The 23,693-nt window shown below is 34.8% G+C and overlaps 1 protein-coding gene and 1 long non-coding RNA gene across 4 annotated transcripts in view; one reads left to right on the top strand and one right to left on the bottom strand.

The window, feature by feature from the left end:
* Nucleotides 1–15,936, bottom strand: part of LOC124534073 (prolyl endopeptidase) — a 22,825-nt gene extending 6,889 nt beyond the window's left edge. For 2 of the 3 annotated variants that reach the window (XR_006966725.1, XM_047109778.1), the window contains exons 1-9: nucleotides 15,773–15,936; nucleotides 10,666–10,764; nucleotides 8,181–8,404; nucleotides 7,070–7,257; nucleotides 5,784–5,866; nucleotides 4,692–4,834; nucleotides 3,013–3,172; nucleotides 312–443; nucleotides 126–206 (exon numbers count right to left, since the gene is read on the bottom strand). Coding sequence is in view for 2 of the 3 variants with exons in the window: in XM_047109778.1 (XP_046965734.1) it covers nucleotides 126–206; nucleotides 312–443; nucleotides 3,013–3,172; nucleotides 4,692–4,834; nucleotides 5,784–5,866; nucleotides 7,070–7,257; nucleotides 8,181–8,404; nucleotides 10,666–10,764; nucleotides 15,773–15,913 (1,251 nt within the window). In the remaining variant the exon portion in view is untranslated. Of the gene's footprint in view, nucleotides 1–125; nucleotides 207–311; nucleotides 444–3,012; nucleotides 3,173–4,691; nucleotides 4,835–5,783; nucleotides 5,867–7,069; nucleotides 7,258–8,180; nucleotides 8,405–10,665; nucleotides 10,765–11,648; nucleotides 11,738–15,772 lie in introns of all 3 variants that reach the window. The other variant, XM_047109859.1, reaches the window with a different exon arrangement.
* The window catches only part of LOC124534237, a 12,707-nt gene continuing 4,402 nt past the window's right edge, over nucleotides 15,389–23,693 (top strand). Inside the window, exons 1-2 of the long non-coding RNA XR_006966726.1 lie at nucleotides 15,389–15,401; nucleotides 16,553–16,557. This is a non-coding gene — a long non-coding RNA (uncharacterized LOC124534237). The remainder of the gene's footprint in view (nucleotides 15,402–16,552; nucleotides 16,558–23,693) is intronic.

The raw sequence follows: 23,693 nt of genomic DNA, 5'->3' as shown, positions 1-23,693 counted from the left end.
TCAAAATATATAACATTTCAAACCAAAATTTTAATTCATATTATCCTATCGTCCATTTATCATCATCATGGTCATTTAAACACACAATCTATTTATTTTTATTTAATTAAGAATTATGGGCATACCTTGACGTCTCTGACGTAGTGGAGTACGAGTTTGTCATTGTCCACTGGGGATGCCCAATCCAAAACGTCTGTGGGATGCTCCTGCAAATAAAGATATACTTTAAGCAACATATATTTTATGATCGGCAAATGTTGTTCACATATCGTGACGTCATCACATTAATTTAAGAGAATGCGTGTAGTTACCGGTACGACTGTTTCCCAGTTCTCTTCGGCGGGGTTGTGCAGGTCGATCTTGATGAGCTTGTAGTTCGGGGCGTTCTTATTCGTACGGAATATACACACGGAGCTGTTTTCTGACAGATTATTCGTCACATACTGTGAAATAAAAGTACAGATGTGAGGTTTTGTTGTAAATGAAATATTTTTATACTTTTATAACCAGCCAGGTATTATTTATAACCTTACCAGTTTAAATATTTTTTTAAATGAATGTGCTCTTTTGTCTATCACTTTTGTGTCTTAATCTTATAAAAAGTAAACAACGAAAGAAAAGATTAGATCTCGAGTTATAAAAATACCTAATATAAAAACAATTATTATTAAAATGTGTGTTATTTATTCTACAGATTATATATGTTTTTGTTTGCAATAATACTTTTTTTTTTATGGAATAGGTGGCAAACGAGCAGGAGGCTCACCTAATGGAAAGTGACTACCACCGCCCATGGACATCTGCAACACTAGGGGGCCTGCAGGTGCGTTGCCGGCCTTTGAGAAAGGAGTAGGCTCTTTTCTTGAAGGTTCCCATGTCGTATCGGTTCGGAAAAACCGCTGGCGAAAGCTGGTTCCACAGAGTGGTTGTGCGAGGCAGAAAATGTCTAAGAAATCGCGCTGTTGTGGATTTTCGGACATCAAGATGGTGCTGGTGAAACTTAGAATTTTGACGAGATGTCCGAAGGTGAAATTCAGCAGCCGGGATTAATCCGAACAATTCCTCGGAACATTCCCCGTGAAAAATTCGGTAGAAGATCATCTTGGAGAGCAAGGAGGTGATGGCTATAGGCCTATAATTGGACGGATCTGAGCGGTTGCCTTTTTTAGGGATCGGATGCACCAAAGCAGTCTTCCAGAAGTTCGGGACGACGTCTAATGCGTAGGATTGCCGGAAAAGACGCGTTAAGACCGGTGCCAACTCGGGAGCACATGTTCGTAGCACGATTGGAGGGATGCCATCGGGTCCACTCGACTTGTGAATGTCCAAGGAAAGAAGTGCTTTCCGAACTGCACTTTGCCGAAATTTAACCTCCGGCAGCGTCGTATCACATCGCGGGATTGATGGTGGTGACTTTCCTTGGTCATCCAGAGTCGAGTTCGACGCGAAGAGAGAGCCTAAAAGATCGGCCTTCTCCGTCGCGGTATGGGCCAATGACTCACCGTCCCTGTGTAAAGATGGAAAAGAAGGCTGACAGAAATTCCCTAGGACAGCCTTAGCGAGAGACCAGAACGCACGTGTTCCTGATGGGAAGCGCACCAGTCTCTCGCCAATTCTGCCAATGTACTTCGATTTCGCCTCAGCTATCACGTTTTTGAAGGACCTGGAGGCAGAGTTATATTCCTTTCTGAATGTGCTGGTGTTTGTATCACGAGACGCCGATGCGTTAGCCCAGTCTTGGTAGCGTTCCCATTTTCGGCGTGAAGCCGTCTTACAGAGGCGACCAAACCAGGGCTGGGACTTGCCACTAATGGGCACCGCAGAATATGGAATGAAAAGTTCCATACTCTGAAGCACCACATCGGCGACAGAGTCAGCAACAACGCTCGGATCATCCATCGAGAAACAAACTCGCCCCCATGGGTAAGATGCAAAGAAGGACCGCATCCCATCCCAATCTGCTGACTTGTAGTGCCACGCGCGACGACAGCCCGCGAAACGAGGTCGTGAGTATCGTGTAACTGGCACTGTACTCCGGACGAGACAGTGGTCCGACGAGCCCAGATGGGGATCGACGACAATCTTATAGCCGTCCGGATGCGAAGTCAGCAGAAGGTCCAACAGGGAAGGTGTATGATCCTCCACGTCCGGTATTCGCGTTGGCGAGGTGACCAGTTGTGTCAAATCATAAGCCAAAGCGAAGTCGAGAACAGATCTACCCGCATGATCAGTGGTGCGTGATCCAAGCCACTCTGTATGATGAGCATTGAAATCGCCCAGAATAATGATCTCTGCGGATGGAGTCTGCTGCAGCACGGAATCTGTAGCCAATTGGACGTGCTCAACCAGTCGGTCGGTTTCGGCATTACCGCTATGGGACCTATAAAGGCACGCGTAGATTCGCGGATGGTCGTCGCAGTCTACGCGCAGCCAGATAATTGATAGGTCCTGCCCTTCAAGGCTGCCGAGGCGTCGAGAGCAGATATCATCTCTGACGTAAACGCACACCCCAGCTCGTGGCACAAAAGTATGCTCCAATTTGTACCCGGGGTAAGAGAGAAAAGACGTATCGGCAGGAGAAGATATCTGGGTCTCGGTAAGAAAGAGCAAGGCCGGCTTCGCCGTCTCAAGGTGAAAGTGAACGGCATTCAAGTTGGAGTTGAGTCCCCTTATGTTGCAGAAGTCCACAGCGAGTGTGGTAGGGGTTGCCTTATGATGCCTGCTCCGCTTGCCCCGAACAGTGGCGAGCGCAAAATTGCCCCCCCCCCCCCAGAATTCGGAGGGCAGCCTGGGCATCCCTGCTCAGGCGGTGTACGTCCTGAGCATGGATGCCCAGAGAGGGATTCTCCATCGCAGTCGCTGATGGTACCCTCCTGGGGTAATGTCACCAAATTCTGCACAACCATGTTTTGGGGGGAGAGGGATCGGGCCTCCGGAACTCTCACTTACCGGATGAAATGCGGTAGCATAGCTACCACTTAATTAGTTAATAGTTAGCTTATCGGTACATACCTCATAGTCAGCCTCGAACTTGTGCACGATCTGCGTGAGAGGCAGCGTGCCGTTGATGACGGGGGTCTTGCTGAGGTCCGCGAAGAATAGAAGGTTGTCACGGCAGTCCTTCACGGGACTCACGATGAGGTACCGACCGCAGTCCGACACCTCGGCGCCGCTGGAACATAATCAACCCCGTTGGTCTAGTGCCTAGCTTACGACACTCTTTATCGAGATTCTGGGTTCAAATTGAGGGCCAAAAAAACCTTAAAAATTATTTTAACGATTTTGCCTAGTATTCCTAACTTGGGAGATAAGTGACCGCAAATTAATAATAGTTATAATATTAAATACAAATTTGTCAAATACGTCTATAATTCAGTATATAATTTCGACTCGAATATTGCTGGTAAATATCTAGAGGAGAAAAATTTACCATATCTAAGGATAATATTGTATAAGCAAGACAATAAAGTGCTACATCAAACTATTTAGCGACGAAGGTAAGAATTCCAGGAGGTACAAACGAACCTTTTAGTTCTTACAACTCTGACGTTACAATATCATTAACAACTATATGTGAATTGCGTACAAAGCATTACAACTATATCAGTCTATATATATTTTAATTACAGATGAAATATAGTTTAAATTATATATGCGATAACTATAACTTTGAAGTATTTCTCGCAAATTTAAATGTAATAGTTAGTATGTACAGTTTTGTATGTATTTAAACAATAATTAATATAAATAATTGATCGATCTTAAGATAGTTTTAAACAACATACGAACGTCTCTCTTCGTTCCGCATTCGACTATTGACGACTCTGTTAATAATATAATAATGTGTTAAGATGTCGCTAACTATGAGCTACATCTAAGGTAAGGAATTAGTTCGCTTCAAGCAATATTACAGTGCGGTATAGTACGACACAAGGTAGATGTAGCATCCGAATTAAGTACGCTATCCCAAATTATAAATATTTATTTTTTATGTGAATATGATCTTTTTTTTTAACATACATTACTTTGATCCCAATGTAAGTAGCTGAAGCACTTGTGTTATGGAAATCAGAAGTAACGACGGTACCACAAACACCCAGACCCAAGACAATATAGAAAACTAATGGTCATCTACAAATCTACAATCTTTACAGAAATGTAATAATTTCTAATATCATATGACCTAATATATTCGTCAATTTGCACTCGCTTTCTCGAGTTGTACTGACTCGAGAATCTATAGCGCTGAATAGCGTCGAATGCGCGATAGGGAGTTATTTGTATTTGTTGTATAAAGCGAAGTAGAGTCGAGATGGCCCAGTGGTTAGAACGCGTGCATCTTAAACGATGATTGCGGGTTCAAACCCAGGCAAGCACCGCTGATTCATGTGCTTAATTTGTCTTTAAAATTCATCTCGTACTCGGCGGTGAAGGAAAACATCGTGAGGAAACCTGCATGTGACAAATTTCATAGAAGTTCTGCCACATGTGTATTCCACCGCATTGGAACAGCGTGGTGGAATATGTTCCAAACCTTCTCCTCAAGGGAGAGGAGGCCTTTAGCCCAGCAGTGGGAATTTACAGGCTGTTGTTGTTGTTTGTTGTTGTATAAAGCGGCATGAATCGGTTTAATTGAGTTTGCCGGTGCTGCACGTAGGCTTTGCGGAACTGGTGGCGGCGGCGCGACTCACATGCGCCAGAGCGGCTCGTGCGGGAACTCGACGACGATGACGTCATCCGACTGCGGCGTGTCGAGGCGGTGGTAGCACAGCTTCTGGTCGCGGTTCACCTCCGTCTCCGAGCCGTCCGTCTTGCCCGTCTGGTCCGGGTAGCGCTGGAATTCAATACCACTAATGTTTAATCTCGTCACTTATATACATATATATTTACACATTCACACTTATTATATAGCATATGTGTAAAATTAGATAGATGCGACCGAATAAATAATGGGAAAATAATAATTAATTAGGATGGCAGTAGAATTAAAAAAAAACAAAAATTCTTCACCTTTATAATATCAATATAAGTAAATAATTTATGAGTAATTATCTATGCTCCGCACCAATTGCAACAACATTATATTAATCACACAAAAACCTATATTGTATATATTATATACTATAATATATAAATTATATACTTACACTACAAACAACAATTACCATAGATTTTTTTGCATAAATAACATTTAAATAATTATAGTTCATGATACATATGCATGTAAAAATATAATCATAAATAATTATTTACACGTGGTATGCAAGTATTATTAATATTGTTAAGGTAATAATTATATAAGTTATTAATAAAATAGTATGTATGTAGCAGATACTTTTCCTCGAGTTGAATTATCATACAAGTTGACCATAACGTTAGTAAATGGTTACATGGCATTGAGTGTATGGTTATGTTGCCCTTATTTATTTACTGTTTACTATCTATGCCCTGCGTCTCTGTTTGCGTCAATTTTATATGTCTGTATCAAGTCAGGTCTTACATTATTTAATAATATATAATGTGTTACAATACGTTTATATAATTAATATTATAAATGTGAAAGTAACTCTGTATGTCTGTCTGTCGCTCTTTCACGACTAAACCGCTGAATCGAATTTGATGAAATTTGGTATAAAACAAACTTGAACTCCAAGACAAGGTCGGTACGGTTAGCTAATTATGTTACATACGGTTTTATGTACGTACATAATTTCATATATTTTACTATAAATCTATGGGTCATTATGTAAATTTTTAATGTCTAGCATTGAGCAAACACTTACCGAGTAAAACAATCCCTTATTATCCTTCGACCATGCCATTGACGCGAACTTAACCTTCTTCAAAACCTCCGGATAGTCTTTTCCTGTAAAAACATTTATGTACGGTTAGAAAAACTCCTTATATTTCGTAATTATTATCAACTAAAAACTATTTTCAGTAAAAACAAATACAAAATGTACTTTCATAAACGAACTATAATGTCCCATATCTGGATAAATTCAAGTGTAATATTTATGTTTTTATGTCGTCTTGTGCGGTGTAGGCAAACCTTGCAAGGAACCTAGACTGACTACCTACATCATAATTAACCTTAGTTTTATGAATTCGTACCGAATACAAACAACTAATTTAAATAAATATCAACATGAACTCAACCTTTTTAGTATATAAGTTTTATTATTAAATATCATATGACATTATATAAATATTATACATTTTATTGTAAGAGGGTTACAGGACAGTAAAAAAAGTCGCCATAGTACTTATTTTATAGAGCAGAATGATGATTTCAATGTTCAACGTGCTATCCAATATGGGACTCAACATATTAAGCATATATGCGTAAGTTTTCTTTCATACATTGAAAAAATTGAAGCACTAATACAAAATATTATTATATTGCTTTTTAGTGGAAAATAATTAACACCGACATACACAAATTGCTCACGATAATAAAATTGTGATATAAGGTCTTAAGTACAAAATATATTGCAAACGAACTTAATATTTATGTAATGCTATTAAGATTTATTATCAACTGAAGCTGTTCGAAATATAAAACTTATTTATAGCTATAAAAGCGGTTTCATCCAGTTTAGTGACGCGTTGTTTATTGAAGATACCACTTGGTGGTAGGGCTTTGTGCAAGCCCGTCTGGGTAGGTATCACCCACTCATCAGTTATTCTACCGCCAAATAACAGTACTCAGTATTATTGTGTTCCGGTCTGAAGGGTGAGTGAGCCAGTGTAACTACAGGCACAAGGGACATAACATCTTAGTTCCCTAGCTGGTGGCACATTGACGATGTAAGGAATAGTTAATATTTCTTACAGCGTCATTGTCTATGGGTGATGGTGACTTACCATCAGGTGGCCCATATGCTCGTCCGCCAACCTATACCATAAAAAAAAGCCATATATACAATTTTACTGTATCATTGGACACAATTTTTTTTTTGTAATTGTGAGAAATTTTTGTAATACCTATTCCCTCCTCATTTCTTATAATATGGCAATGGTTGCCCCGGATGCCCTTCTCTAAATACAAAAGAACATTTTACCTTACCAGTGACAACGTCCTTCAAGTGTATGGTGATCCAGTCGGAGCCGCTGGCTGAGAGCCCGTACGCGAACGTGAGGCCGTCTTCGGTGAAGCGGTACCCCGACAGCGCCACCGTGCCGTCCTCCGAAAACGTGTTCGGGTCGAGGAAGACTTCTGGCTCCTTGTCCAAGCCCTTCTGCATGTAGAGGACACTGGAAACCGAGCTTGGAGGTCAGAACTCGAATCTATAGTCGCGATCACTATAGATTCGAGTTTTTTTTTTTTTTTATTCATGTCAAAAGCGGTCACGATCAAGATTAGAATTTATTTGGAAAAAAAACATCTATATTATATAACTAACTTGACCTATCTTATAATTATTTGTCGGAGAACTCGGAACTGGTTTTTCACAGGTAAAATTTGGCACTAAAATATTTTAAGAGACGAAAATAAAACGCTCAAAGTTGTATTTTTTAGTGTTTATTATTATTATTGATGTGTATTATTTTATTTTGTTTCGAAAGCACTTGTATGGGTTACTGTACGTCAATAATCAATTGAAACAGAAGCCTTTAGCTGCGTGATAGTGACGTCATCGTACAATCGCATTATATGCTTAAATATCGACTTGTTGGTAGGGCTTTGTGCAAGCCCGTATAGGTACCACCCTCGTATTACATTGATAAGCAACACTACATAATATAGTTGTGTTCCGGCTTAACAACAAGTACAAAGGATATAACAACTTAATTTCCAAGGATACGGTAAAAAATGGCTACTGTTACTTTCAGTGCCAATTAGTTAGTGGTGACCACTCACCTACCAGGTGGTTATTTGCCTGTCGTGATTACATGTTGTATTTAAATTCATAAAAAAGTTCATATTTACGAATGGCTTGAATGCTATAACCCAATACAAAGTTTCAACAAATGGTTGACATAAGAGTTGACGAGGCAATATTTATTAAGCGCATGTATTTATATCATCCATAACTTAAAATGCACAACAAATCAATATGGTGGGAATCAATTCAATAACAGACATTTCCCAGTATGATAAAAACACTCAAACATTCTAATGCAGTACTCGCATTTGTGAAAGGCGATATCTACTGTAAATAACGCACTATACTCACTTTTGGTTTTGCAGGCCAGTGTTTTTAAAGAAGAAGTAACGGTCGCCTCGTTTGAAGGGACAAGAGTACTTCGGGTAGTTCCACAGCTCTGTTAGACGGTTATGGATGTCCTTTTTCACTGGACACGAGTCGAGGAAAGGTCGGGTAATGTTATTTTCTGCATCGATGAACGCTTTCGTCTCTTCAGAGTCTGGATCTTCGAGCCAGCGGTATGGATCGGCTATCTGATATTAAAATATATATCATAACTTAAACGTCGAAAGCATCCTCTATTATATACAGTTATTATGGTAATTAAGCTGTATGTTAATGTAGAGTAAAATAAAAAATAATTTCGACGTGAAATAATGGGTTAACTTAATAAATCTGTATTTATTTGAGGCTAACTTTGCCCACCCGCCTCGCTGAGCGTAAATTAAAATATATAACTGTTTTATAGCAAGTTTTATTAGAATTCATGAGATCGTTGGGATCGTGAGCAGAGAAATAAACATCCAAGCGCAAATGTAGGAAGCGAAGAGAATACACGCGTATATACACACATAGATGATATTTATTCTTTAATATATAATAAAATAAAACTCTTTTAAAATATAAGGCAAACTTTTTTAATATATTGTCAGTATAACCTCAACCCTGGTCCATGTGACATTGAATAAAAAAAAACAAGTTTCCAATAGACTAGGGGTCAGGTGCACGTATACTTATTCAGTTATAATTACAATCAATTTATATTTTCTTTACAAGTGTACAAGGCTGTAGAAACTTGTAGCTTCGATTGTCATGTAAAATAAAACGAACAAGTTGTACCTGTTTTGAATATAAATGGCATTAATAGAACAACATATCATTGTTTTGATTTATTGACTACGACTTATTGTGAAATAAATTGATTTTATTCGCTCTTTAATTTTTCGCTCTTTTATTTTTATTCGCGTCTTAAATTCTTTTATTATCATCTTTTCATAATCGTTTATTTTTTGTTACCTTTATAAAAAATCTACTTTGAGGTAATAGTCTTTTTTAATTTTAAATTTATTGTTTTGTTTTCGTATTTATTATTTAGTACACATTAACAAAAGCACGATGTATGAGAAGTGTGTTGTTCAAAATTTAAAATATTACACAATACAAATTAATCTATTTATGCTGCAACGAAAACAATATATTTAATATTAAAATTATAGATTAAAAACTGTGTTGAATTTCTTTAGTAAAAAAATATTGTTTACATCTTCAATAAATATAAAACAATTTCATTTCTAGGATGTTTTCTCTAATATACTAATGAAATCATAGGTATATTAATTATTCGAATAAGAATAATAAAATAGACGAGTCAATAAATAATAAAATGAAGAAAAAACTAGCAAAACAAAGTTATTAATAGTTTTGATTCTTGATTCTTAATTTTCTCGTTTATTTCTTAAAATCTTAGAGTAGTATTTCAAGAATTGTTTTTTAACAGCAGAGGTCACTGAACCTACGGCCGTAACTCGTATCACTATTTCGTATCCTGTAAGCGAGCTTGTATAATTTCTAAACTTTGTTGTATTAATTTTACTCTTTGCATATTATATCAATCATTATTTTTATTATTATTTATTAATTTAAACCAATATAATTATTATAATATGTTGAGACAAAAGTACATACGCAAATTGAGAAAATTATTGCATATGAGGAGTATAACTTGATGTAGTCATTACATCACTATAATTATGTTGTTTTTTTTTATGCTTAGCTTAATAATCAGTTTATAATTTTAATTAATATTTCGTTTGATATGAGCTACATACACTAAAGTTGTATGGTCAAGATTTTACGACTCGTTAATGTATGTTCTCAAATTATAAATACATCTAGAAGTAATATTAATATTACATACATTGCTATCAAACGATGAAGGAATGCCAGTACTCAAGTAGAAGGCGACAAGTACGTGATTTTACTTGCGATTAAATTAAAGCCCGTCAATAATAATTAACCATCAGCTACGTGTGATCGTGCCTACATGCACTTTTGATGTTGCAGAAATTGTCACATAAAGACAATATAAAATAAGATAGTTAATTAATATATTTAATAATATTTTAATTGAAATGCCATGCCATTACTTTGCCACGCTATGGGGTCACGATTGACACAGCTACTTTCAATTCTCTAGACCCTTTATATATTTAAATATTAAAACTAAAATATTTTAGCTTTGAATTATTTGTCGCTTAATACAATCATGTGTTTATTACGTATACGTAACAAAACGATGAGAATAGCTAATGATAATATTTTAGAAGGTTGAACTCTAAAAAAATAGGTCAAAAATAAGTGATAACTCTTAAAATGTAATAAATAAGGAAATATCAACATAATTATTATATTTGGGCTTTATATAAAGTATTATAAGTACTCAAAGAGTAAACAAAAAAAAAGAGTTTTAACAAAACGTTACAAGGTATTTTTTTAAATTAAAAATGTAACCCACCTTGGTTCCATGGTAATCATCAACCACTGTTTCATCCCTCCGCGCCTCTGGGTACTCGAAGACCATGTTCCACGGAGCGGCGTATTTGGTTGCGCTGCACTGCAACAATGCACACATTAGAACGGCCGCATAATTAGCACGCATTCTGAACCCTGCACCCACAGTCACTGGGCACAAACTGAACGGTTCGATGCCCATGCTCGTCTTATATTAGACAAAACGCACCGAGAAACTTTGCGTAAAGCCAAGCGAGCCGGTTTCAAATAAATTTGAAATATTTTGATAGATATTATATTTCATCGAAACATAATAGTCACGGTTTATTACTGTTGATTGCCAGAGTTAGATATAACAAATAAAAATACACAATAGAGTTTTTATGCATTTGTGATCGTATAAATGGCATATTTTTTAGCAAAGATTTGCAGCAAATATATTTTAAATATATATTAATACAACAATAGAATAGAGACGATGGAACGTTTTTTCAATAATAGGCCGATTTCAACTGTTGAATTCAATTATTGGTGTAGCCAGAATTTTGTTCTAGAGCGTCTGGAAAACCGAAAAGTATGTCAAATTGTAAAGTAGTCATAGTAAGTATTGTAAAACCACAACTCTAGTATTTTATTTATAGAAATTAATATTACTGTTGTTAAAAAGTATTTAAAGTTTTCTCAAACAAACTTAAATTATATAACAGGCATGAATGAACATAATACTAAGGTTTTAGCACAATTTACATTATTTTTAATTTTATTTTAGAACTTGACCTGGCAACTGATTTCGTAATTTAAACCGATCTTTGGTAATATGAAAAATCTTTAAATTGATTCTATGAGGATAAAACCTAAAAGTAATATAAAAAATTGTTTTCGTAAAAACAAGATCTTTAATCTTTTGGTTCTCAATCATAGCTTCAGAAACGATATTAAAAAAAAACGAAATAAAGAAAAGAGACTGAGACTTTGAAACGAACTTACTACTATATAATGAAGCAACGAATAAAATGACATTAGTAGCGCTTATCCCAATCGCCGCTTCGCAGTTTCTGGTATTTTATTGCCTATGTCTGTAAAAGGACAACTACTATAGTCAATCAAATTGATATAAAACGTCTTGATGCTATTATATTATATAATATTCTGTATTTATTATCTATGGGTTTTATTTTCAATCGTACAGAAAATGAAATGACAAACAAATCATAATAAATTACTGCTATAATTATAATATATTAGGAACACACACAGTGTATTATATATTATAATCGATTGTCGCTCATAATAATCGTAAATCACGATGCTTACGATATCTTGAGTAAACTTTATATCAAATTTTGCCGTCAAAATTTGTAGTCTAACTTTTGTATGACCAGCTTATTCCCCAAAAAAAAAAAAAGATTAACCTACTAAACACCGTTCTAGCCTGCTCTGCACTGCTGCCTTATAAATGGTAATTTAATTATTATTCCATAAATTTGTACGATAAATTGTAGATATTAAGGCCTTTTCTTAATTGAATGTTGTTGGTAAGCCAAAAGCGTGGTATCTAGTTCTGTACAAACAATAATACATAATACAATTAAATTGAGAAGCTCTTCTTTTTGAAGTCGGTTTAAATTATCATAAGAAAATGATACTTTTTACGTAGGTTAAAATAAATAATTCTAATAAAAACGTCTTAGCCGCGCTGGGTATGTGTATATCTTTTCCAACCATAACAGGAAAAAAGCTGAATAAACAACATCTGACAGCAACAAATTGACGCGATATCATTGGTCGAGAGCTTGATTAATCTATGATATTCTATTCACTATTGGCACAAATAAAAGCCATATTAAAAAAAAAGACATTCACTATGGATTTGCGAAAAAAAAGCGTCTTGAACGTCGACGAAACTTTTATCAGAATTTGGATAAAAATATATGGATTCAGTAATCAAAGACCTAAAGTTTATAATTGCACAAGTTTTTAATCAGTTAGCGATAGTTTGGTAGAAATAACACAAAGTTTGAAGTTGGGCATTTAGCCTGGTTTTCATTCCTTTTTTATTTATACATTCGAGAGGGAATCCTCTTGAACTCGTCTACGTAGTGTTTACAAAAATAACTTACAAATCACCATATGAAAGAAACAGTGTTTAATTTATACAAAAAAGTAACTAGTAATATATTATTAATGTTTATTTAGGATTATTTTAATACAACAAAACAACAGCCTGTAAATTCCCACTGCTGGGCTAAAGGCCTCCTCTCCCATTAAGGAGAAGGTTTGGAACATATTTCACCACGCTGTTCCAATGCGGGTTGGTGGAATACACATGTGGCAGAATTTCTATGAAATTTGTCACATGCAGGTTTCCTCATGATGTTTTGCTTCGCCGCTGAGCACGAGATGAATTATAAAGACAAATTAAGCACATGAATCAGCGGTGCTTACCTGGGTTTGAACCCGCAATCATCGGTTAAGATGCACAGGTTCTAACCACTGGGCCATCTCTGCTCGCTTATTTTAATAGATTAGGATTCATTTTGGGTTTCCTGAAGATGAGTTAACTCATGTATGTTTATTTATCGTTATGTTTTGTGTATTTGCTTGTTATGCTTTCACTATTTATTAATATTACGGTATTGTAATAAATTGAAATGACTACCCCGCCAGTAGTTTAATCTTATTACTTTTTAAAAAGCATTATGAACGTGAATGTGATATTTATATGTAATACATAACGCTCCACCAGTTCACTAGTTATATCAATGTAATACTTTTTTTGTTTTTATTCGTTATTATTACTGAGTAAGCTAGTATAACTGTAGCCACCAGGAATAAACAAAAGACACTCTAATTGACAAAGCATTTAAGGTTTGAGTGGTTTATATTGATTGCAGTACCATCTTTGGGCCAAAGTGACAAAGACATTAGCATTCCTAAAGTGAATAAGGCAATAATCATTAAGACTGATATCTCGAAATTATTATATTCGAATTATAACATTATTTTTCTGTCTTATCTTCCTTATTGTTTGGAAGAAATTTCAGTTTTAATGCATTATTAATCCTCGAGATATTAAAAAACCAAGTTTTGAAAACGCCAATCATCGTCTATAAGACGATGCATGGGGGATTTCTCACAATTCACTAATTGGACCGACAAACTTTGTTATGACTGATTCCGGTTAGTTACATGGATGGCACTTTTGTCAAGAGGCTGTTTTGGAGAGAAAAATGCTTTGAGTACTCAGTCTGTTATCATTACATCGGTAAGGATCCAAAGCAGACTGAGGATTATTTTATTGCACAATTCATTTTTGCAATGGCACCTGTGACAGCAGCACAAGAACTACATTATAAGTATTAATATGTAATTATATCTAGTAGAGTTACCGTTTATAATATTAATAATACATTCTACAGAATTAGTTGTTTTGAATTTTTTAAGATATTGTTACTTTTCTGAATTGAAAATATAATTTATCTCTCGAAAAAATTAACTCTCACGCTCAAAATAGATATATTAATTTAAACTAAGAACTTTTTAATAATAACTACTAAAATTTAGTGTTATTTCATATATTAATAGTGTAAGTGTAATATTATCTTATATATTAATAGTGTAAGCATATTTTGTCACCGTGACTATGGGATAATAGCTGCACAAAATCAGAATTAGTCTCATTTTAAAGAGCTCTAGCCTATGTGTGGGATTCTTGATTACAATTTACTAAATTGTTGTGATATAAAAAAGATTTAATATTAGAGAGTGGTAAAAAGGTACTGGCCAGTTTGAGTAGTACTACAGTTGCATAAGAAACAAAAAGACAAACGTAATCAATGTGAAGGAAACTGTTATTGCCAAACTCTAATTCTCACTGAACGAATATGTACTGTTTGACATTAAATGTCATTTAAAATACTTTAAACAGTGCTTAGGCACCAAATGTAAATAGATGAGTGACTTAGAAAAAAAAACCTGTCATTCTGTCATCATCGGTTTCCAAATTCTTAAAAACTTTTGAATAAATGTGAAGTTTTGCAGATGAATCACACAATGCTCCCATCAAGGGCATATTAAATTAATCTTAATTTCCACACTAACATTTAACTGTTCTAGCATTACTTATATTATAGACTAGCTGTGCCTGTGTATAATAGTAGCCTAAGTTACTCCTTATTATATCAGTTATTTGCCAATAAAAGTCCCATCAAAATCGGTCCAGTCGTTCCAGAGATTACACGAAACAAATAGAAAATTGTAAAAAATTCAATTTAGGTATATGTATCAAAATAACATTTTTTACAATTTTTGTCTATCTGGGTTGTGTATGTGTTGTGTACACAGTACATACATATGCATTGAGTAAAAAAGGGGTATTTTAATATTACAAACAGACACTCCAATTTTATTATATGTATAGATGAGCAGTACTATAAATTATTTTGTAATGATATTGACTTGTTCTTATAAATGCTAGTGAACCTTATGTATTGTACACAGAATATTTACAGTAGATACATGATAAGAACAGATAGACTCAACAAACACAATAAACAACTCTTTAGATTACAGACTGGTTAGAAATATTTGTAATTCTATACTGTTTTTATTATTCAAAATAAATAGTGATATTTGACCTTTTCCTTAAAGACTTCTGTAAAATGTTTTTAGCAACCTCCATTTAGCTCTTATCTCCAGTCATAGTTATTTATATGCATAACAAATAAAAATTAAGGACCAGTTTTACAAATATATCAAGTGTATTACTAGTATATCAAGTAAAATAAATAATTTCAAGAGTACTTGTTTGATTAATTTATAGGTATTACATACTACAATAAATTAATAATCGAAAGCATTATATAAAAATCCAATAGAATCCCATTTGGGGGTAGTGACAGTTTTTTGTAACCAAAAATTGAAATTACTTTAATACTAATAACTATAGTATGTAAAAACATAACTTAGTTATTACGATAATAAAGTTTTATTATCACTCAACTTAAACTGATAAGAGACTAATAACTTTAAACGTTTCAGTTTAAATAATGCAGTACAATATGCACCTAAAAGTTTCTTATAAGATTATTTCTAAATTTAAAAAGACTTACCAATCTATTTTTGGCTGAAGTAAATATAGTATTATTTAAATTCTTTATAGGTTTATTATGCGGCGAGGTAAATAGTGCAAAATTCGCGGAAAATCGGCGATGATAAGCCAAAAAGCGACGCACCACCATACAATTTGACATTTTCTATTTTCTTGCCATGTATAAAATGTTGTCATTTCACATTTAACAGCGAATTGAAGTTGAAATTTATGATAATACTTTGTTACAACTTATCTAATTCTAGCTACATTGAATAATTCCTACTTAGCTCAAAGTCTATAAACAGATAGAAAAAAGGTAAAACAAATATCCGAAAAATTTGGCGTTTATTTTATGCTTATAGTGCAATACAACATTTTTTATTAGCTTATACGTATAAATGTATCATGTCTGTCATTGGCATAATATCTTGAATCATACTAATCTATAGTATTTCTAATATGTTATAAGCAGAATTAGTGTGGCTTTCCGAACGTCATATGGCTGACAGATGGCTTTTAAAATTCTTTCTCTTTTTGGCGGGAGGTGGCGCGAAATACGGTCAGGCGTATCATTGTTTTACTGTTTTTGTAATAATATTAGAAAACCAGAAATTGATTAAAGTATTTTGTTGTTAATGATTATTATTTTATATCCTTTTAATAAATTTACTATAAAAGTAATTTTGTTTAATTCATATCAGAAGTGGGATTTTCAATTCCAACTCACTTTTTGTTTAATTGATTTCTGGGTAATATTCTAATCATTCTTAATAAATATTATTTTTAAATATAATATGAGTTTTTGTTTTGTGAGTAATTTAAATTGTGACTATGGAAAACCGCAAGTGTAGCCGTTCTAAAGATTATAATGTTACGAGGCGTCGTCATCGTTCCCGTAGTATTTCTACGCACAGTTTACGATCTAGAAGTATTTCTAATAATTGGGAATTATGTGAGTCATTGAATACAATTATTACTTGACTTAATGCGCTAGATGATAGATCCTTAGTACCTGTATCATCTAATTTTAATGTTGAAAATAATAATACGGCAAGTGATACTGCTACTAAGATAGTAGAGGCTATTCATAATTTAAAAAGTAGTTCTCGCGACTATATGTGTCAAATTTTGATCCAAAGGTGCACAATATTGATTCTTGGTTTGATCCTGCACAATCGTGATGGAGGTATCGTGCACAAATTATTAATAAATTGAGTGATATAGAATTTTTGTCACGCGTAGGGCACTGTCTAAAAGGTGACGCAAAGTCTTGGTTAGACGATTGGGTTACCACGGATCGTTCATAGAGTAATTTTAAATCCTTATGTATTTAAAATGTTGATATGGCTAATATTTTGTATGTAGTCATGAGTACAAATTCGGTTGATTATCCTACATATGCCGAATATGCTCGTCGATCTTTATTACGTTTGTGTATGGTAAAAGGTTTAAGCGAGCAACTAATTAGCGCAATTGTGATACGGGGAATTAATGAACCACATGAGAAATCACACTTGAAGTTGATTTGTTGGTTGTGCCTAGCGAGAGTATAAATGCACCTATTATAATTGGTATCGATGTCCTCAACGGTGAAGGCGTAACATACGTGCGTACAAAATATTTTCAGTGTTTATCTTAAAGTCCTGCCTCCACAAATAGTCCAGGAATTCTAGCACCAAAAATCGGTCCTCTCTGCCTAAAACCCTTAATCGTAATTTTTCGATTGGATTATGTAAAAGGGTGCCTTCTAAATATAAAACCGAGTTTCTGTCGCCCGAAACCGCGAACGTTAGCCGCCAAAATTTCCCACCTTTTTCATACCAAATTTTCCCCCTTATTGTTGATATTTTCCGACATATTTAAGTAAAAAAAAGCATTTTTTTTTTGTTTTTGTAAAGTAACTCAATCATTTTGGAGATACGAAAAAAATGTTTCAATTAAAGTTGGTGAGCATAAAATTTTATATCAAACCATTTCTTGCAAAATGATTAGTTGTTGAGTTATAGCGCAATAATAGATCATGAAAATCAGCGGTAAGTGGTAATACGTTACTCTCGCATGCAAACAAAAAGTATAAGTAAATTTGATGTCTCCGCGGAAAGTATTGTTTTGCAGAACGTAAGTAATTTAAGTCAGAACGAAATTTATAAGTGATAAAGACGTACAAGTGGTGAAAGAAAAAGGTGTGCAAAGATGGATACAATTTTTTTTATTTTAAGGAATGGGTTGGCGGACGAGCATATAGACCACCTGATGGTAAGTGGTCACCATTACCCATAGACTATGACGCTGTAAGAAATATTAACTATTCCTTACATCGTCAATGCGCCACCAACCTTGAAAACTAAGATGGTATGTCCCTTGTGCCTGTAGTTACACTGTCTCACTCACCCATCAAACCGGAACACAACAATACTGCGTACTGTTGTTTAGCGATAGAAAATCTGATGTGTGGGTGATACCTACCCAGGAGGGCTGGCACAAAGCCCTACCACCAAGAAATCCGTGAATCCGAATCTGCGTATACCAGCCCAATTCTTTAAATAAAGAAAAAAAACGGAACGTATCAAATGTGCGTGAATGACTTCCGCGCATTAATCGATATCATATAGATCGTTTAGGTAAAGAACGTTATTTTAAAACATTACGTTGAACTTAAAACTAGTTCTCATTTAACCATCCATCATCAAGTGATAACTGTAGCCCCTATGACATTCCGATGGAGTGCCGTAACTATTAGTCTAGTGCCGTTGCACATGGAGGTCCTAAATCACTCAGTAACATCATTGGCATGACAATCTTCTACTTACTAATACTTAAAAATGATGGATCGAACAATCGACGCATCGACTTACTAATACTTAAAAATGACGATAAACGAAATTTCAACTTCTATTTCAACCCTTAGGGGTAGTAGAATATCCAAAAAAGCTTAAATAAATATCTACTCATATCTAACAACAACTATAGCCCGTCAATTTTCCCACTGCTAAGCTAAAGGCTACTCACCCTTTGAGGAGAAGGTTTGGAACATATTCCACCACGCTGTTAAAATCCGGGTTGGTAGAATACACATATGACAGAATTTTAATGAAATTAGATACATTCAGGTTTCCTCACGATGTTCTTTAATTAAGCCCAAAATTAAGCCCATGAATATTCATGAACTTCTATTCGTGAACTTTCAGATTAACCTATATATGAAACCCTTATTTCACCCCTTAGGGCTAAAATATTAAGAAAATTAAAGTACGTATGTGCTCATTTTTAATCAGTATCCCAAAAATAAAGTTTCATAGTTCTGACTTAAAATTGGTGAAATTCCAGACGAACTGCCAATCCCTATTACACCCCTTAGGGCTGGAATATCCAGAAACGCTGAAATACGTATCAACTTATTCTTAACCAATAAAAAATAATGTTTTATGGTTTAACTTTATAAATGACGGGCTTTCACACAAATTTCAACCCTATTTTACCCTCTTAGGAGTAGAATTTCCATATATGCTGATATAGGTATTTATTTATTAGTAGCTAAATGTCTGAAGACAAAGTTTAATGTTTCTAATGCCAAAAATAGCGGACTTCCATGCCAACCAATACCAATATAAGCGATACTAACCCCTATTTCACCCTTAGGACCAGAATATCCGGATAGGCTTAAATATGTATTTACTTATTTTTAACCAGTATTCCAAAAATAAAGTTTCATGTTTCTAACTTAAGAAATGACGGAATTTCATAAAAACTTTCAACCTTCATTTTACCCCCTAAGAGTACAATTTCCATAAATGCTTAAATATATATGTACTTATTTCTATTTAGTATTCTAAAAATAAAGTTTCATGGATCTAACTTCAAAAAAATGTGGGCTACCAGACTAACATTTATACGAAATGGCAACCCCTATGTCACCCTGTAATAAGACAACACCGTATAAATGGCTTTATTCTACATAAAATAGTACATAGTTCTTAGTGTGACATAATGACATTAGTTATAAAATGATTTTGTTCTGTTAGATTTAATGTTTTAGAAAAGAATGCGACAGGTCGACCATCTTGAGATAAAACAGCAGCGATAGAATGGTCAGAGGCGTCGGTCTCGACAGTAAGTGGAAGACTAGAATCAATTGCATAAACAGCTGATTTAATTATGTCTGTTTTTAATGATTGAAATCTTTGTACTAAATCTTCAGACAATGGAAATATTTTATTGTGAGATATAGCATGAATTCTTTCAGAAAAATTAGGTATCCATCGACTGTAATGTGCAAACATTCCAACGATCCGACGTTGCGATGGTAAATCTGTCGGTGATGGTAAAGACGTCAGAGGTCGAAGGCGATCAGCATCGGGTCTTATAACTTGGTCTTTAATATTATATCCTAAAATATTTATAGCTTTTTGACAGAACTTACTTTTGTCCTTGTTAATAGTGAGACCATACTTTCTAGCTGCAGCTAAAAATGTTTCTAAATTTTCATTGTGTTCGGTTAATGTCTTACCACAAATAGTTATGTCATCTAAGTACGCAAATGTGTCTTTGAGTTTTTCTTCTTTTAACACCCAGTCAATGGTTCTTTGAAAGCTGGAAACACCATTAGTAACTCCAAAGGGAATACGTCGGAATTGATAGAGATTCCCATTTGCTTCGAAAGCTGTATATTGTTTTTCTTTAGTAAGTATCGGTATTTGGTGATAGGCACTTTGTAAATCAATTGTGCTGAAGAAAGAATATTTCGATATTTGAGAAATCATTTCTTCTATATTGGGAAGCGGATAAGCATCCAATTGCGTATATTTATTTATTGTTTGTGAATAGTCTATGACAAGACGTTTCTTATGATTTTCATTTTTTGTTATTAAAACCTGAGCTCGCCAGGGCGAAGTACTTTCTTCAATGATACCTTCACTTAAAAGCTTTCTAATTTCTTGAGTAATAAATTGTTTGTCGTCTTCGCTAAATCGGCGAGACTTTATTGCTATGGGCTTACAGTCAGAAGACATATTTGCGAATAAAGGAACGGCAGGAACCGATGCTTCTGCTACGTTACAAACTATTATCGGCTCTTTAGGTCCTCCAAAAGAAAATTCCAAAAATGAATGTTCTTCAAGTATATCGTGACCTATAATCAAATCAGCACAAAGGTTTTTTACAATTAATAAATTTAAGCCTTCATTTTGCTGATACAATAGTTTTTCCTTCAACTAGTGAAGTGAAATTAGTCGATGCCATAGAAATAGTTTGATTACTAGGCAATCTCTTTAATCCACAAAGCTTAATAAAATTTTCATTAATAAAGCTCACAGAACTTCCAGTATCAATTAACGCGTGTGCTCGAATTCCCTTTAGGGAGGCAGGCAAGGTTGCTTTTTTTAACGAGCTTGGAGATGCAGCTACTATGCAAGCAGATGATTCGTGTTGTTCAGTTGTTGCTGCATTATTATATATTTTACTGCGACAAACGTTAGCAAAATGGCCTTTCTTACCACACATTTGGCAGGTTGCGTCTATTGCCGGACAATTTTTGCGAATATTAATAAATTGTAATAAGACAACACCGTATAAATGGCTTTATTCTACATAAAATAGTACATAGTTCTTAGTAATAAATGACATTAGTTATAAAATAATATAAAGTAAAAAGGTTCAATATTACTACACACCCCTTTATAAGAGAATCCAAAAACGCTGAAAGATTTATTGCTTTATTATTAATCAGTATCCCAAAAGTAAAATTTCATATCTCTAAATTAAAAAAGGACGGTCTACCATACAAACTTTAAAGCTTATTTCACCCCTTTATGGGTAGAATATCCAAAAACACTGAAATAGGTATCGACTTATTTTTAATAAGTATGCCAAAAATAAAATGTCATGTTTCTAATTTAAAAATGACGGGCTATCATACAATCGTTTAAACCCTATTTCACCCCTTTAGAGATAGAATTTCCAAAATTCGTTTCTTAGTGAGTGTCTCACTCAATAAATTGATCCTACTTACCAAATTTCAAGTCCCTAACTTTAATACTCGGCGATGATTTATCAGTCAGTCAGGACTTGTTATTTTATATCCATAGATAACAAGGTGATGGTATATAACGATGACATTTTATTAGTAAGTTGAGGAAGGGTTAAAGCTTTTGCACGACGTTTTGCGTACCTTAACTAATCCTGGGTTTTCTCTAAATTTATTAAAGTGTTCGTTTTAAAGCACAGAAATTGGATATTGAGGTCGTGTTATTTTGAATGGTGAAGTCTTGTTGTCACTGATAGGGGTTAAATGTTTAAGTCCTCGGGGTTCATAAAGTTGATGAATAGTTCCGGGTGTAACATACATCATATAACACCCGAGATATACCACGCTAACGGTCAGGTGGAGCGATACGTGCGTAATAGACATTTAAATATGCTTAGCTTCAGAATCGGATTTAAAAGTCTGGAGGCCCCCGGTGCCACAAAGCAGTGGGGAAGAGGCAACCGAGGGTCGGTTCCCCACAAAGCAGTGGGGAAGAGGCAACCGAGGGTCGGTTGCCTCATCCCCACTGCTTTGTGGGGAAACAAACAGAAGCGTGAACAACCTAATAATTATATTATCATGAATTAATTACTTTTTCATTTCAATCACTAAGCTATGATTTATTTACTTGTATCGTTAACTTTTAAAATATTAAATAATAACATTATTATAATTTGACTATATCTCGGTATTTGTTAACTTGCTGAAAAATGTGGCCCCCACTAATGTGGAGGCCCCAGGGCAGTTGCCCCGGTTGCCCTCCCCTAAATACGGCCCTGCTTAGCTTAGGCTTAATATGCTACTTATATAGGTCAGTCATATAAAGAATAAGTGGTCTGAAGAATTATGGTGCCTGCAGTTGGTGCTCAATATTACTAAACAAAAGACGACACAAATGTCTCCATTGAATCTTTTAATTGGTTCTGAAGGGACAACTCCTGTGATACAAGCTTTAGTTCGTGATGTGGCTACTGATTGTTCGGGATCAAATCACCAGTCTTTACGGAAGTGAGCTAGGCAAATGACGGCCGAAAGTCTCAAAGAAAATGAAAAGCAACAAAATGAATATGTCAATAAGGGACGTGAATCACCTTGCGCATTTCAAGTTAATGATTTCGTATTTGTCATTAAGTACTCTCAATCTAAAGGAAAATTAGATCCCGGAATGCGTGGTCCTTACAAGGTGACAAGAGTTCTTGAAAATGGACGATAAGAGTTACGACTTGTGGCTGGAGATTATGGCAAGCTGACTTATGCTACCGCTCAGCATGTGGTGCCGTGGAGAGGAGAATGGACCCCTGATGACTGTCCTTCTTTTTAATACTAGACCTCGCTTTGTTATGTCTAGTCTTATATGGATATCTACTAGACCTTGCTTTTGTATGTCTTGTTTTATGTGAATACCTACTGGACTTTGATGTTGTATGTCTCGTCCTATGTGAATATCTACTAGACCCTACTTTTGTATCTGAAGTCATATGTGAATACTAGAACTTCAAGTTGCTTTGTCTAGACTGGCTTAAATGTCTACTAGACCTTATTGACATTTACATGCTCTAATAATACATTTTACAGGTGTAGACTGTAGACCAAACAGATAAATTAACCACGAGTAAAAATGACTGTATGACAATTATCGGCGCCTTTGATGGAGTTAATAAAGAAGATGGACCTGAGTCTGACGAGGACGCCAGGACGTCAGGAGAGGCCGTATAAGGAGAATTAGTGTGACTTTCCGAACGTCGTGCGTCAAGCTGACAGATCGTTTCAAAATTCTTTCTCTTTAGTCTTTTAGACTTTTTGGCGGGGGTGTTGCGAAATATGGAAAGGCGTATCATTGTTTTACTGTTTTTGTAATAATATTAGAAAACCCGAAATTAATTTAAGTATTTTGTTGTTAATGATTATTATTTTATAT

The sequence above is a fragment of the Vanessa cardui genome, chromosome 1, assembly GCF_905220365.1.
Source record: "Vanessa cardui chromosome 1, ilVanCard2.1, whole genome shotgun sequence".
In the NCBI taxonomy this organism is placed as follows: Eukaryota; Metazoa; Arthropoda; class Insecta; order Lepidoptera; family Nymphalidae; genus Vanessa; species Vanessa cardui.
Note: the sequence above shows the minus strand (reverse complement) of the source record. Positions and strands in the feature narration are given on the sequence as shown.